General features: G+C 38.8%; 1 protein-coding gene across 1 annotated transcript in view; it reads right to left on the bottom strand.

Annotated features, from left to right (window-relative positions):
- The window catches only part of THSD4 (thrombospondin type 1 domain containing 4), a 301,012-nt gene that overhangs the window by 217,915 nt on the left and 65,251 nt on the right, over positions 1–17,846 (bottom strand). The window contains exon 6 of the mRNA XM_068410186.1: positions 12,044–12,146. Within this exon, the coding sequence (XP_068266287.1) occupies positions 12,044–12,146 (103 nt within the window). The remainder of the gene's footprint in view (positions 1–12,043; positions 12,147–17,846) is intronic.

Here is a 17,846-nt window from a genome sequence, read left to right as displayed (position 1 = left end):
TGTTTTAAAAATTGAAATGCTACTAACATTACAATCATATATTTATTTTTAAATTCCAACAATACTGACTCCAAATACTCTGATACTATAAAATGTTTTGTATTCCTGGAAGATTTTCCCATTTTCAGTTTTTGCTCATGCTTGGAATGAAAACAAGCAGTCAAAATGTTAACACAGCAACAACACAAAGCGACCCTCCTCCTAAGACATACAGAGCAGAAACTGATATAGTCACAAAGCAGACAAATGATAAGTATCATTACAACTCACACCAAATTCTACGTAAACGCTGACCTGTTGTTTGTTTACAGATGCTTTAGCTCTTGTCAGTAACATTAAAGCACCTCATATGCATTACAGAAAGCCCATGAGATATAAAAAAGGCATTTTAAACTGAATTTAGAGTCAGGATCTGGACACAGAAAGATTACCTAACATTCTCACTGTTAGATAGGAAATCGATGAAAGCCAGAAATCTAGCTCTGCATCCCACTGCCCTCCCACCCCAGAATACCAGTTCCAGTGCCCTAAGCCACACCACCATCAGTCACAGCTACCTGAGCACAGGGACAACAGCACCTGTGCTGCCTTTCACCAGATCTGCAATTGGTTCATTAGTTATAATTTTATTACTTCAGTTGATCAAAGTAATGGACTGGATGTTGACTTCTTAGCTGTTTTGGCAGCATTGTTGGAGGAACTTGAAATTATTAAGCAGATGTTCTGCAACATAACTGGGGGCTTGTTTTGCTCTAATGAGATACAGTATTTGTTACAATGAAGGAAATTGCTTGTGGATTTGCTATAATGCATTTTACATACACTGGGTTACATTTATATTGGAGTAATGAAAAAAAACAGTAAAAGTCTATATTACTTTTCAGATCTGATGATGTCACCAGACTCATATTATTATATTTGAAAAAAAGATCAGGTTCAACTTTTTGAGGTCTGTTTCTGGTTTTATACTTGATATCCACCTCAGTAGTGTAACAGATCCAAACAGTTAGCTCTTTGTGATCTCTCTCCAGAGGGATCACTGTGCCGTTTCAGCAGAACCAACCCTAGTGAGCTGCACCTCAGTATTTTTAGGCCTCTGACCAAAATTACTCAGAAGCAGATCTCCTCTCTTTGCAGATATATGAGAAAATTTAATGCACAGTTTTGCTGGCTCTTTCAAACTTAATTTTAAATTTGTGATGTTTGGATTTAAATTCAGAGTTATATAGCGTAATATGGAAAGCAAATTAACAAATTCACAAGTTGACACTGTGGACAAATGCCAGAGATTTGTATCTATCTGGGCATAAGAGGGAGGACTGATCCAGGAAAATATGAGCAAGAATTGTGTCTCCTTTGTAAAAGTCCTCAAACTGTGGCTTGGATATTTATTATGCGCCGTGCTTATAAAACTTCCAAGATGTCTAATGGAAACAGAGCACAATAGAAGCCAGTTCTGCTTTTCATTTTATATACTACCACTGGGAATCTCTTTCTTCTGATGTTCATCCATATTATAAGCTTTTCTTTCACAGTGGGTAAGATTTTCCTTGCTTTGAAAATAGCAATTCATCATAACAAGAAGGAATATCAAGTGTATATAAATGCCAGTCCAACTACTTAAGCTGGTTAAATTGGCAAAATCTTTTTAATTCCCTTCACAGCACTCAGCACCACCAAAAACCTCCATTCCAAACACTAACAGAACACTCCAGAAACACAGGAATGCCTACATTTAAATAATAATGTGCAGCACAGGCACCCACATTCATATTAGTAAGTAACCTCATTTTTCTAGCAAACAGTTACATCCATGAGAGTTGTAAACTCTGTGCTCCGTTGAAATACTGGGAGATGAAGTTGGAAATTGTCAATCTGAGGGCTTTTAAAGGAATGCCACATTAAAAATAGGCTATACTACTTAATCCTTATGAACTCTCTGTAGCAGTTTATCTTTACAACCTCCCATCCCTCCCCAACTCTAAAAGTCTTGCACAGTGATTCCAGATTAAGACTGAGCTTGGCGAGTCGGTACTCAGCTTGAGCCGCAGGGACTAACCTTGCAGGCTTTCATCTTATACTACAAAAGAAAAGAGAAAGTCTTCTCCCTCATATCCCACAGAAAGAGGTTTTATCAGTATGAGAGAGGCTTAAGCAAATGACTTTTACCTCATGTCTGTCACAGGCTAAAAGCATGGATACTACCAGTTAGCATGTTTCTAGGGACGTACGTTTGTTAAGCAGCAGTACCTCACAAGCATGTCTTAAACTTCACCACTAGCACGGCTCAGAGGCAGACACTGGGACAGCCCCTCCAGAAGTGACCCACATATCCCTGTAAACTGGTGCGCCTTCAATCATTGCCTTACCTGAGGGAGCCTGGATTTTCTAGTTTGGGCAAAAATTGCTGATGCTTTAAATGCCCTACACCATGTTTAAATGTCAATCACCAATAAGCCACCAACTATTAAAACACAGCAGCAGAAGACTCGCCAGATCTGAAACCTAACTGCTTCTGTACTTGAGCAGGCTCCCTAAACGCTTCAGCTACCCACGACTTCTAGACCTGTGAACTCACACCACACTGCTATTGATAACTATGATCAAAGCTTCTGGCCCTATTTGTAGACTGACCCAAACCTCAGTTTCGGAACAGATGAGTTAAAGCTAAAACATTTATAAAGTTCATCAGGTAAAATCCACAAATTTTACTGGAACCAGAACTTACGTATCTACCTTTTCATTATATGTAGGTGTTAATTTCTCAAATCCACACAATACCATAGAAATTACATTTAAAAAATAGAATTTTGCACCTAAATATTTCAGAAAGCCAAAGCGCAAGTTCTACTGCTGAGAGTGTGCGCAAGCAGTTTCTGAGTACACAAATGGAAACTGTGAACATAAATGTTTAGATTCACATCTGACTGCCTCTGAAGTTAATGTTATCTTTCCTTTCGTATCAGCTGATACTGGAACAGGCTCAAAATGAACAAATCGTAAATGAAAAGTACCTTAATATGTAATTCTTTCAACACAATGAAAAATACTTGGAAGAAATCAGTCTCCCAAAGTAGATGGAAAAGAGTCTGTATTTACTAGGACCCCTTTTATAGTTCATTTCTCCGAGAGTTACTTCAGTGTTTGGAGGTTTTTTTGAACTAGGAATACACACACTACTTTGATTTTTTAAGAGAACTGTTAATACTTAAAATGCTCAGCAGTAGAATAAAATCAAATCAAAGGGATCCATATCCTCAGCTGTCCACTTGCAGCAAGTTTCAGACTGCTCTGCACAGCCACCGGACACAATGAAGGAATACATATATATAAGGACTGTTACAGATTACATGAGGTCATATACTGTTGGTTCATGTAGTCCTGTTTATTAAAGACTTTGTTTGACAGCTAAGTCAGACATTGAGAAAGCTGTGATAAAACTGCTAAGTACTTTACACCAGTAGGTTGGGTTTTGTGGATCAAAGTATTCCATTGATTAATTTTTATAGGGTGGTGGTGTGGGTTTTTTTAAATTAATTTCAGAATATTGGGTGTCTGTATCTTGTTCCAAGGGCCACTAACAGGTAAAAATCTACTATAGAAATCCAGCAAAGATTTTGTTTGCTTCTTTTCAGAAGAACAAATAAAATTAGAGAATACTACAGTGGAAAAAAAAATGTTTTTTTTTTCCAGTTCAAGTCATGAGTGTATGCATTTGCACGGCATTTCTCAGAGGCGCTTGCCCAGTTATCAGGTAATTTGTTGATACTGCAGACATGAATACTGATCTGAACCCATGGAGATCTTGCTGGTGGTAGCAAGTGGACAGAGTCAAGACAAATTTTATCAAAGTAGGCTTAAAAGGATCTATACCACTCACTTTCACATGTGCTTTGCAAAAATCAAATCTTCCTTCTACATTCTATTCTAGCCTAACAATCTTCATTACCACACAATCTGGATACAAATTTGTTTCTAAATCCAAGCCTGAAAGCCACAACATCTGTCCTTAACTTTCTGCTCCCAGCAAACAAACTAAGAAGTGTGCTTTGAAATGAGGGCATAATTCTTCCCAAGATGTTTACCCAAGTCACAATTACTGCAACTAGGCAGGTCAGATACTCTAAAATAAAGCAGTAAATATTGGTGACCTGGATACAGAAGACAACATCTCTTCTACAGCAAAGCTAGGCTAAATTTATCTAAACCTTCTCCTGTCTCTCACTTTCCTGTCTTCTTAAAAATACATTCTGTTTACTTGGTTTACGTTCAAGTGCACTTTAGAGTGTACTGAGTTTACTGCTGAATGATAACTTTCGATGGATGTCATTTCCCATTTTCCTAAAGACAGTAACAGCCCCTTCCAATTCTTGAGGCTCATCCAGGTGTCCATCAATAAACACCCAAATCTTCTTGCTCTTATCCCTCTTAACCCATTTTCCCCTCCAAAGACCAAGTAGAAAAGTCAGGAAACTGAGGTATGCACAATGAACTAGAAACACTACAACATGCAGTGCATGTGACCTATTGGAGGGAAATGGTTGACTTAATACATCAGAGTATGGTCCCTGCTTGAAATAGTACAGTTGAAAATACGCATGCATTATTATTTGAATTGTAACAAACTACAGAACCCCAGGTAAAAGCCAGGCTCTAAAATCGCTAAGCTGCTTACAAATGCAAATCAAAACATGTATATTAATAAAATTATATAGTAAGAATAACTATAAAAGGTAAGTTGCCATATGGAAGCATTAGGTTTCCATATAGTAAGTATCTAAGCATATTTTTTATTAAAGCTTTCTATAGAAGTACTTACATATTTCAGTAATACACAGGATATTTACAATTTCCAGGTCAAGCTCAACACAACAGATGTTCAGGAAGCAGATTTATTGATGAAGTCAAAGAAATGCCTCAGACACTTTAGCACAGCCATACTTTTAAAGCTTTGCAAACTTCCATCTGCTTTCTCTTGTGATCCACTCACAAATCGGGAATAAATAAAGGGGAAAAAAGGGACATCGTATAAATGAACTTCTTGTTCTACTGTATTTGAATAAATTCTAGTCTCATAAGGGAGCAACATTTCAAAGAGATTTTAGTTAAAAATGAAAAAGAATTTTCAGTAATGTGTGAAAAAGGGATGCTTCACTGCCTTGGATAGGATTTCCAATGAGTAAAGGAAATCAGACCTCACATTCCATCAGAATTCAAGAGGAACTGTATGCCTATAATGCTTAAGCTCCTGTCAATAATTTCAGGTATATGCATGAGGATGTCTTATCTTATACTAATCTGCTACTGGATTAATGTTCAGTTTAATGTTATTCATATGCTAAGTAACTGTTCCTGAAACAGCTAGAGGTTAAGACTGATACAACTTAAAAGCAGCCCAACAATAGAAAAGACCAAGCAAACCAAATTGCAGTATGTTTCATGTCGACTCATGCAGTAGTTGAAGACCTGAAGCCATCAGTTCTCATAAAATACAAAATAGGACAAAGTTTTTACTAGATTTTTCCATGCGCTGAAGAAAAGTGCATGGGAAATGTACATGTGAACAGCATGTAGAATGGAATTATATCAGCATAGTTGTTTAACACTTGTTTTACTTGATAGGCATAGATTTGACTTTTGGTTTGCAGGAAGGAACTGAGACCAACTCCTAGACAGTTTGGTTGGCTTTTTTTTTCTACACACATACTACAAAAACAAGGGAAAAAACAGGTGGTAATAATCCCTGTGTTTTTTTGTGGTGAAATGTAAGAATGCCAATTCTGTTATTACCTATATTCTGTTACTACCTATCATTAGAGAAGCGTGCACTATTTGAGTTGAAGTTAATCAACAAATACAAGCACCACCTACTCACTACATTTCGAACCTCCCAAAACTCAAGTCTGTTGCCTCTTTGATGAATCTGTCTGGCTACAGCATTTCACATAAAACAGGAATAAGAAAAAAAAGATTGTCATAGAAAATACAGTGCATGCAATTAAAGTACAAGCTTCAAGAAGAACTAGCCACAAAATGGAATAAAAGCAATCAAGATTTCTAACAGGTGGAGGCAAAACAAAAGCAGAGAAGTATGGTCTATTGCAATGAGAAATGAAGACTTCAAGCAGCTGCCTCATTGAATATAATACCTTGCAGCTGGATGAACTACAGCACAGCTGGATTATTTCTTGAGATACTGTATATATACTCAAACATCTGTATGTTCACTAACTAGAAATAACTTACTAGAGAAAGTATAAATAAAACAGTAAGACTTTTTCTTGCCCTTTGGGTGAAAAAATTAGGTTGTCAAAGCATTGCACGTAAAACTAAGAGAATACCAATTCAGCATAGCATATCCTGAGCCACAAGGAACTGGCAGCTGCAAGTCAGGAAAGGCCAAGATTTCATAAACTTCGTTACCTTTGCTTCTCAAGGACTGCACTCCTCTAGCCAAGAAATCACAGGCATTCAGGAAACATACACCAGGGCCTACCTTACTAACTTTACGCAAGGATGAATTCTCTAATTACTCTAAACTGACGTTCCACTTCCAGTTAACCTAAAAAGATGACATGAATATTATGTTTCTCTGTATATATCAAACTTTACAATGCTTCTAGAATCGTTTTATATTGAGATGTAATGACATCCAACAACGGACACTGAATGAATGCTTGCACTAATAACATGCATATCAACAATATATATCTGTAATTTATTTATACACATATTTCACAATTCTAACAAAAGAAAAAACAACACACTAAACCACTGAAAACAAGTATAATATATGCAGGGTTGGCCCAGAATATTAATTGATTTGCAACAATTTCCACACCTGTGGAAGTTACACATTTCATTTTCTTCAGAGCTTCTATTTTTCACAGCTGTAGCTGGGAGACATCTATAGCTAGAAGTCAGGTTACTAGAAGGTATTTTAAAACAAAAGTAAACTCAGAAAGGATTTTACAGCATGCACAGATCTACCTCTACAGTGACTTCTCCTCTGAACACAACACAGGCTTCAGGACGGAGCACTGACATGAAAGTCATTTTAGAGAAAGGGTACCATGAAGTCCAGCATGAAAAACATGCAGACCAAGCATCCTTCCATCCATTCAAAGTTCAGATTCTGATACATTTCAAGTAAACAGAAGCCAGCTGAAATTGCCCGACCGCCCTGCCACAAGGCTGGGTGCTGACACCCACGCCTGTCAGCCTCTTTCACCCCAGTTGATTTTGAATCACTCATTACAGTGCCCATCAGCAGTCAGGTTTGACAACAACAGTACTGGCGGAGACTGAGGACCCATTTTTCCCCCCACAGAAAAGGCAGCAGTGACATTAGTGCCATTTCATATACGCTACTGCTGCATTCAGCTACAGGAATTTTTATCCCAGTTGAAACTCAGCCTGTCTCGCACCTTGCTCCAAAGAGCAATGTGGTGTCCAGGCTCTGTACAACTTTTGTCTCTCAGCAATCCAATAGAAAAATAAAGAGAAGTCATAAGAGGAAGCCAGACCTGGCAACCAGAAGGAACTGAGCGAACTCTGCCAGGCCTTCCAGAGATCCCTCTTGCTGCCAGAGTTCACCCGCTCTGGCCAACCCTGCGGATTCGGCGCGGGTGAAGGGTGCTGCCCTCGAGGCCAGCCCGCCTGCTGACAGCAGGGAGCAGAGGCCCCTCCACGCACTCTGCGCAGGCCTTCAGGTTCCTGCGACTGTCTGCCAGCAACAAACTATTTAAACAGCTTTCAAGATCTGAGCATGGCTCTGTTCCTAGAAACTCGTCTGGCTTGATACTGGATCCTAAGCCAAAGACGTCCCGACTCTACCAAGTGGAACTAAATCATCCGTACAGCCACCACTATGATGATCCTTTAGCCACGTCCTCATTCCTGTTATTACCTTTGTTAGCTAGCGTCCAGGGAGCTCTAACACAAGTTACAGCTGCATATGTAAAATAACACATACATTTGAAACAGCAAGAATTCTCACTGTCGGTGTGATACAGGTAAATGAGTGTGCTACCCTGCAAACAAGTGCATTCGCCTGGAAGGGGAGCACTGAAACTAGAGCTGGCTTTCAACAAAAAGCAAACAAAAACATCATTTGGAGGAAATGCTTGGTCAAGTCTGCATTTTAGAAAACTTCCCATTAAAATTTTGCTCTAAAATAACAAAATGACAAAAATTCAAAACAGAAATCAATCATTTCCGTGAAAATTTTGCATTTCTTTTACTATGAGGGAAGGAGGTAAAACCTTAACACCTTTTAGGGGCAAATCATGTCTGATTTGCAAAAACCTCTTTTTTTCTCTTTTTTAAGAAAGTGAAATTGTCTCTCATGAGAAAACGCTCAAACTTTGCAGTATTTTTCTGCTTGTAAATTGCTACATTTAAAAGGAAGGAAAAAATAAGTCCCCAAAGAATACGTTTTTAGCTATTTCAAATTTTACCCACTGGAGATGCAATCACAGCTCCTCCTAGACCTCGAAGTCCTCTTCCACTTGCAAAGCAGGCAGAGGCAGCCCTGCTAGCAGCTCCCCTTGCTGGGTACCCCACCAAAGAGCAGCACCAGACAGGAAAGCCAAGTGTCCCTGTAGGACTCCGCGTCTACAGAGAGCAGCGTGCCCGGCGCAGAGCCACGGCGCGCTCGTTGCACGTGTACCGCTCCTACGCCTGCCTGCCCAGCACGGGTGTAACTCCAGCTGCTGAAACAGGAACCCATGGCTAGGACTGCAGTATTAAATACTGTCTGTTACAAAAGCCTGGCTGTCATTATCAAACAGAACACAAAGCAAGAGGGCCTGCAGTTGAACAGGATTTTCTGCAGCTGTTGATTTGAAAATACTGTATTTGACAACGAATTTTGGATGCATAAGACTATCCAGGTATCCTCCTGAAGATGAAGTATCAGACAAGAGATTTTCCTGGAGAGGACTTTATTTCTTCTTTAACCTTATACAGGATTTCTGACAAAAAAATCTGCAGTTGTCTCCCTCCTCTCAAAAAATGCAGTTATTCTTCACTAAGAGAGACTCCTGTGGTCAGATACCCGCCTGAGTTATCCTTTTTAATGAACCAATAGGTTTTCTCCTTTAAATAGATTCTTTTCATACAGCCATCAAAATATCAAACACTTTAGGTTATGAATTTTACACCACAATTAAAAAGAAAAGTTAGCTGAAATAAAGAGTTCAAATTAAAGAGTTCAATTATCAGAATGATTAAAACATGTATGGCTTCAATAGATTGAAACTTCCTTACAGGTTTTATGGTCATGTCACTGTGATGTTTTCCTTCTGTCACAACTGGATCCTCCCTCTCAAACCCTGCCCTTAAAGTCATTATGTGCTATTGGCTCTCCAACACAAACTAGGGTTTTTTCATTAAACTTTCTAAATTCATAGGGTTTATCGTCCCTTTAATACGGCTTTTTTAATAAAGACAAAAGTTTGTGTTGGAGCAGTAGCAGATAAAACAGGGGTTAGAAATGCAGCTGCACCAATCTGAACAAGGGAGAAATAAAAATATGTGTATTTTTCAAAAATAATAATACTTACACTTAAGTCACCATCAAGACAGGGCTGTAAATTATGGTTTAGCTACCCTTATTGATCCAACATAAACATTAGGAGCAAGCTGTGCTATGCAGGGGAGGGAAAAAGAAATGATTGTGGCATTTTTTGGTCCCCTGAGTCATCTTTTCTGGCACAGGGCAGAGTGAGTCAAAGCTGTTGTGTAGGAAGCAAGAAGATGGAGGTGGGCTGAGCTGGCTCAGCATTGGCTGTGTCTTGTCAATAGCCATTTGAAAAGGGATGCATCAAAGCTAATACATCGTAAGTCTGATGAAGCCATGTTGTAGAAGTCATGCTGTCCGCAGAACATGCCTTCAGCCGTGTGCTTGCGGGGGTACCAAGCTCTTTTTTCTGCCTAAATGCATGGTACAAAGTCCCAAAGTTGTACAGCTCTGAAACTTCCTTTTCGGCAACTTCACAATGCCTAACACGACTTTAATTAAAAGCACAGTATATACTGAATGTTCATAATTTGAGATAAAGAGGTATAGTTCTGCAAGTCTTCACTATACCCACAACAGATAAAACCAGGACTGACGTATGACTACATTACAAACAAAGATTATTATATCAGTTGGGAGTCAGATATGAACCTACCCAAATCTGCACTGACTCACGTTAGCTGTAAAAATAGGTAATATCAACGCTGGATCAAAGCTGCTCATCTAAAGGAACTACAGAGAGCATGCTGGCATGCTAAGTACCCACGGAAATATCCATTTGTGGGTGTAGGAAAAAGGAACTTCACACATTTGCCACACTCCTCGAGTCCCTTGAAAAATAAACGAACAATGACTTCTAATACTTCCTTCAACACATCTTTGGAAGAGTCTTTATTGTTATAAAGTACGCATTTTGCCTTTGTGCAATGAGGCAAGGCACAGAACCCTGGAAGCTGGCTCAGAGAGAGCTGTTCACACAATGTAGTCCAGCAAGGAGTTCCCTTGATCCCCAAGAGCAATACAGTGACAGCAGCACGTTCCGTCTTCCAGCTGGCACACCCAGCTGCAGCCCTATCAGGGTCTATACTACAGGATAGACATGACCTCAGTTTATCAACAGCAAAATCACCAGCAGCCATCACCCTTTTCTCCTTCTAAACCTATTAAGATGAAAGGAAAGGAATAAAAATATAAGAACTAGAAGGAATCCCTCCATCATGAAAGGAACTTTCCCATTCCTTTTCCAAATCTCTTATTTCGTCTCCCTTTTGGAGCTGGGAAAGCAACTTAGCACAATGAGTTAAAGACTGAAGGAAAGTAAAACGTACACAGAGCACTAATTGCCCCAGAGCAGATCACTGACACTGAAAACATGCATAATCAGGTAAATCTTGCCACTACGTCAATTTTAGGACATACAGGGGCAGGGCATTGCCATAAAGATAAATCATAGTACTTTATTTATAATAAAGTCTTCTGGCAAAGAGAAATCCCTGTGAACACTGACTGTAAGACATTAAAAACCGTGGCATAATGTATTACTTCTATTTAATTGTGTGGCATTGAATTATATGTAGCTACTTATACAGAAGGCAATAAAAGCCATATTCAAGAGACACTTAAAAAAATACAGGTAAATTCTCTTCCTTCTGCTTTGTTCTTCTCAAATCTAGAAAGGATAAGTAGATGGGCCTATATCCTGCATTCTAAAATTTTAAGGTGAGACTGTGCCTCTGTTTAGAGGGGAGACATAGCACAGAACATGTGGTACAGAGCACACACACCCTGTTGGTAAAGGAGTCTGTGGGTAACGAAGTCATCATGGTACTCCCCTACTAGTAATGCACGCCAAGTGGTAGAATGGCCTCAGAATAATGAGGATAGCTAGTCCACAGTACATGTACATGTTTCTCTATGCATAAATCCTCTTTGGTCTTTGAAGTTTTGTGGAAAATAACTTGAAAAAAATGTTAACTTAAAAAATAAGACATGAACTAAATTCCTCTGAATCCAGAGACATATTTGAAGAACAAATTATTTACCTCATAAATAATCATGAATCTCAACTGAGGTGGGCCCAGCTCTTCACTACAGAAAGACAAAATAAATAACTATTTCACAAAACATGTTTCTGGAGAAAGGTTATAACCCCTAACTGACTGAGATTTTATCCTCCAAGGCTAGGACTCTAGACGGGTGGCAGACCACTACTAGAGGTGCTGCTGTATAATTTGTATTTTCTAATGGTATGTTTGCACGTAAGTCCTACTTTGACTGGTACACCATTGGCTCTGTATAGTGTTGTAGCTGAAATACTGTTGCAACAGTATACAGAATATTAGAAATAACGATGTGAGATTATCTACTTGTCTGTCCATGAATAAACGCAGCAGACAAACAGAGCAAAATGAGCAAGACTCACACAGTCAAAGCCTGATGGCTTCCACTGGGTAAAAATCACATTTGCCTTTCCAAAACACAATCTGTATAATAATGCAAAACCAAGTTGTCCTCCCTTACCTTCTGCAAAAGGCTCCCATTCATAAAATCGACCCATAAACGGCTTGTTATTGTATGATGCACATTGCACCTCTCTAATATTTCTGCTGCTTTCAGGACACATCTGTTTAAATAAAAAAAACAGTCACATTATAATCAACAGCAATGTTGTTATTGCTTTCTTATTAAGTCACTTTAGAAGGTTAATGAAGGCATTAACAATATTAACATCAGGAGACTCCTTTTCTTTAAAACAAGTAACAAACAGTGTGCTTTTAAGTAACAGTAACAAAAGTGCCTGTAGAAAAGAAAAAAACGATTTTGTGGAGTTCATGGAGCAAACAGTTCTACAAAAAAAAGGAAATTTTTTTTGAGCTGTCATTTTCCTCAGCAAAAGATGACACTTCAAGATAAATTCAATAAACTAGATCCAAATCATTTCCTTTCCACAACAGCTTCACATTTTTCATTATTAATTTTCTGGGCTCCAATTCAACACAGTTGAAACACTTTACATGCTTCCATAACTTATTAAAAGCTGGCCACACCAGCTTCTTATTCTCATCCTATGCTTCAATACCACATTACTGCTTTTTGTTTTTTACTTCCACAAGCTGCTATTACAGTCATTGCATTACTTTGTATATTAACTTCTGCCTTCAGATGCTAACTTCAGAATTCTTGAAGCTAAATAGTAGGAAGAGCTTCTTATATACAGGCACATGCGTGCACACACACACATAAGTATTGAGGCAGGGCAAGTTTTACAGCTAGAAGTAACATCTTTTATTGGGTCACCTTCAATACAAGCCTTTGGCAGACAAGCCGTGTTTAGATGTGAAGCAGATTCTTCAGATACTTAAATACTTAATTACTTTATTCTGCCTGTATCCTCACACTACAGCAGTTACAGCAACAGACTGCTCTGTGTGTGGGCACTCACAAAGGGGAGAAGGACTTCTAGAAAAGGCGGGGGGTTAATTGGAACAATTTCTATGCTTGGAATAAATAGACAGGCTTTGGTCACAGATGCATTTTTTCAGGTAGCCTTTAGATGATCAACATGGCTATTAAAAACACTGTTCAAGAACAGCAGAAACCACATGAAGAATCGGACTAGAATAGCAGAATTTTTTTTCTATAGGAGACAGATTTCAAGGGAAAACTAGAGACAGTGTTATATGAAAGTAGAGTGGCTAAATAACTGTGGTTTTGAAGCGAACAGCAAGAGAATCAGTAAGAAGAGCTCTTGTTGCAACTGCAAGTCAGTTCACTTGTATTTGTATAGGGGGAATGGCTGCTGCGAAAGCCAGCACACCAGAGGCCCCAGAGGAGCTCGTGCTTCGTATCCACCATCTATATATGAAGATGTTTGTAACTGAATCAGTGAGACGTCAAAGTCAAGAGTTTTCAAGTGGGCTATAAACCGTACCAAAGACATGCCTGGGGGAGGGTTCATGGACTACTTTATCTCTTGTTAGAATCATGGTAACAAATCTTCTAGAATAAACACTGTTTCTGGCCAAACAGCCATCTGTGCTTTGTTCGCCCACCCTCCTGAGTTCTCCAACTACATGCAAATATTGTCTTCCTCAACAAACTCTCAAAAAAAAAAAAACCAAACGAAAAAGCTTCCCTGAAAATAGGACTATGAGCCACCAAACCACACTGGAAGGGTGGGACTTAAAGTCTTTCTAGTGCCAAATGCAGAAAGCAAAGCTGTATTCCCACGACTGAAATGCACATCCTTACAGCTGTGACGCAGCAATGCGGCAAGGGCAATTCAGCCCCACCACCCAACCACCCAAGGCTAGGAAGTTTACATTTTTCATGGAAACCAATTAGAGCACATAACATAAAGGTGAAGGGACAGAACCTACGCTGGTATAAATTAAGGTCATTGCATTAAATTACAGCAGAATGACATCAGTTTGAACCAGCAAAGAACCCAGCCTGAAGGGTTTCTTTTTGGTACTCTTTTCCCCCTTTTTTTGGCACACATTTTCTGACAGTCTGTTGTGAAGATTTGTTGTTTCTTGTTTTTCTTTTTCTGAGCCTTGAGCTCGTGCTCTTGTGTACCAGTATTTCTGGCTCATAAACCATTTCCTGTACACCCCGTTCATACCAACTGCAGACAACATATGAACAAAGAGATCAAAATATTCATTGCTGTTGCCAAAAAACAGTGACACCCGCCCCTCCTAAGATCATTTTTATATAGCTACAATTTCTGTTTTTAAACTTACTGAAAGTTGCCCACAGGACAGAGGCCCCATTGCTTCAAAGCAGGACAAAGGACTGACAAGTATACTAAATATTGTGTGGATCAAGCTGAAATCAGAAGAAAAGGCTAACTTGGTAACATCCCTGCTACTTTAAAAGTCCCAGCTCGGTTGTCCTTCCTCCATTTCTTTCATCAAAGTTTAATTAACAAAATAAAATTTTGAGTCAAAATTTGAGTGACCTGGTCTGCAAAACTCTTTGCTTTATTCTTTATATAGATAACTCTTTCATAAAATATTTTAAAAAGACATTTAAAAATAAAAATGAGTATAACTACAAGGTGTAACTAGTCAAACTTACTACAGTTTATGAATCGCCAAGGCTTAAAAGACTGATACTATACATACATACTAGTTAATACATCATTTATTAACCCTGCCTAAATTCTGAATGCACAGCTGACTGAAATGGCAGTTTCACACCGCCTACTGCTCAGCTCCCCTGCAAATGCAATCCTTGAGCCTTTCTCAGAAGAGCTAAGAGTGCTTTCTGAGCAGAGCCAGAGCTCTCTGGCTTTTTAGCACATCTTTTAGGCAGAAAATACACTGTTATCACTAAAAGGAAAACGCATGACCCTGTACAATTGAAAGTGAAAATTTAGCATAGGGGTTTCTGTAGATCCTCATTTTTTTATTTATTCCCTGAGACTACAACCAATTTTTACACTTATTTAATTACTATTTCTGTCACAAACGCATATAGCTTGACTATAAAACTCCTAAAAGACAGCAACAAGCATCTGTGATGGAAAGATGACAAACCCAAAGAAAGTTCATATTTACAACGTCTAACAGTTGTACCTTACAGAGTTCATCATTTGCTTCCCAGCTCACACACACGGCTGGGATATACTGGAAGACGACTGAGGACAAAGCCAGGCTTTCCCATAGCACCGTCCCCTGCAATGCGTGGCCTGCGTTGTGCAGCAGGTCCCACCTGTGCTTGACTCACGCTCTGCCCAAGGGTCTGCCCACCCCGGAGCCCCGACACCCTTCCTGGCCCTCTGCCAAACAAATAGCAACTTTGCTTTAAAAAGCAGGCATGTTGGCGTGTTTACAGATGAGGAATGTTCCTGTGGCTAAGCCAGAGTACTAGGATTTAAACAACCTGGATCTCTTTCCAAAATCTTCCAGTTGCTTTTGGAATGAACTTTGCTAAAATATTTAACCTTACTGTGTGATTCTCCCTCAGTTCCCCCTCAGCGACACGAGGGCATTAGGATCATGCTGCCTGGTAGGGACTTCAAAACAAGTTTTTGGAAAACAAAATGTTGACTTTGGTTCATTGTTGTGTCAACAACAGATCTGAAATTTCACTTTTTCCTCAAAAACTTCATTTTGTTTTGTGATTACTGAGGGAGTTATCTAAAGTTTTTCATAGAGGTTTAGATACAAAACCAGGATGACCTCTTTGGATGTCTGTAAAAAAAAAGAAATAAAATTTCCTTTTCAAACCAGGTCTGTGGAGGACAGATCAGCAAAAATATACATTGTATCTTCTAAGATAAATCTCAGATTCCATCATGTAGAGGCAGATATAAATTATCTAGAAAACTACACTCTATTCTGGGAGAGATTTTATTATTATTATTCTTTCAGTTATGCACTATAAAATTAGAAACAGCACCTAGAATTCATAATTTTGCATGTTTTTAGATGATGTTTCTCCTACTTAAAATACGCTGCTTGGAAAAAACAATGCTGTAAATTGAGCAAGTGGGACTTTATTCAGCTAAGTACCTTCAAAGTGCTGGACATTTTCACACAAGGTAAGACACTTTCAGAGCTTCCATTGCTGCATTTTGATGTGGCTGTTTCAATGAGTATGACATCTCGGCCAACTTTTCTTCCTGTACTTTCAAAATGTGAAATTAACATCAGCAGGACAGCTGCTGTGTTGATGAGGCAGGCAGCGCTTAAGACAAAGCATTTCAGAAGGATCCCTTAGTTTTTTGGGACCTCAGGCCAAATTTCTTGAAATGCACTGTGTCTGCAGTTGATAAAAGCTTTGCACTTCTGAAACAGTAGCTTTATTTATGCCTCAATTTCATCGGAGATATGCAGGTATGAAAGTACTCTGAGGGACAGCAAGACACAGTACATTTCTTTGTCATGTACCATTACAGCTTTCTTAAAACGAGCTGCCAGTATAGCTAAGACTGTAAAACAAAGCAACCACTCTACTTGCTTTTTAGCTTTCGGGAAACATTCAAAAAGCACAGGTTCTTAACAAATCTTTGACACTTCGGTTAATTAATGAAGTGTTGGCAAAACCCCAGAAGATGATCAGTCTTCCAGCAGATGTGCGCTCACACCCGATGCATGCCTGCCATTAGCAAAGCTGTTTCAAAGCTGCACGGAGATAACCCGCTTCTGGAAACGCATAAATGGGCCATTTTAATCCTGAAACAACTTCTAAAGGCAATTAAAACATTGACTAAGATTTTTGGCATTGTTTCACTCTTATGACCTACAGTAACTGGCAAACTCTTTTTCCAAGGCCCCATAGTCCTGGATTCTCCAGGCTCAGGCATAATTAATAATTAATATTTTCTATGTGTGCAATACTATATATTAAATTAAGTCCAAGTAATCTAGTTGTACTCTAGTTTTCATTCTGCAGTGGTTCTACCTAATCATATTAATCCTTTGACATTCCAAAGGATAAACACATCTCCAAAGAAAAATAATTAAAGTACTTGTTTCTGAAACAGTAATCTGAAGATGATTCTTTCCTTTTCAGAACATACTCTTCAAAGTGGCACATCCTTGCAATATGCATACTATATAAATTCCAGTTCTTTGCACAACAACCCACCACGTCGGCAGTGAACTTCTGCTCTGAAGTGTTGGTACCTTATTCCTCCTGAAAGCTATGGAAGTTCTATGTCCATATCTGAAAGTGGAATCGGGGGGTCCTTCAAACTTTAATTCTGCTGCTAAGTTGTTTCTCTTTGCATTGCTAAGGACCATGCACGCCCATATCAGTGTTTATTAGAATCAAGGCAACCTACTTTTCTCTAGCTGAACATACACTGAAAGACAGCAACAGATCTATTTAAACTACTGGAGACTCTTTTATTCCCCCAATAGTTCTAATTTTTAAAAATGGTAACAGAACATGAAGACAATTGTCTGCCAACTAAAACCAGAAATAAGGTATATTTAATGTCTCTAGATATCTGTGGCACAAAATATCAGGCAAATTTAATTAAAATGGGATTCATGCTTCTGAAAAACAAAAATATGCAAGAAACTTTAAAATGCAAAATTTTAAAAATTACAGGAAGAACAGCTCTGCAGTAAAAATAGTGCTAGCCAGCTCTAGTTATAAATGTCTGGCTTGACATGGAATGAAAATTAACATCTGCAAATGCAGTGGTATCTGGACAAGTTTATGAGGAATGAGCACCTGTATTGTTGAAAACTCAGCACTGCCTGAAGCGATGAATTTACACCTACATGTCTGTTGCAATGGAGATGAAGCTTAGTTATGACAACCATCATAAACCACTCACTTTCTTTACTAACCAGAGAGAGAT

The sequence above is a fragment of the Nyctibius grandis genome, chromosome 11 (genome assembly GCF_013368605.1).
Source record: "Nyctibius grandis isolate bNycGra1 chromosome 11, bNycGra1.pri, whole genome shotgun sequence".
Lineage (NCBI taxonomy): Eukaryota > Metazoa > Chordata > Aves > Nyctibiiformes > Nyctibiidae > Nyctibius > Nyctibius grandis.
This window is presented reverse-complemented; position numbering and strand designations above follow the sequence as displayed.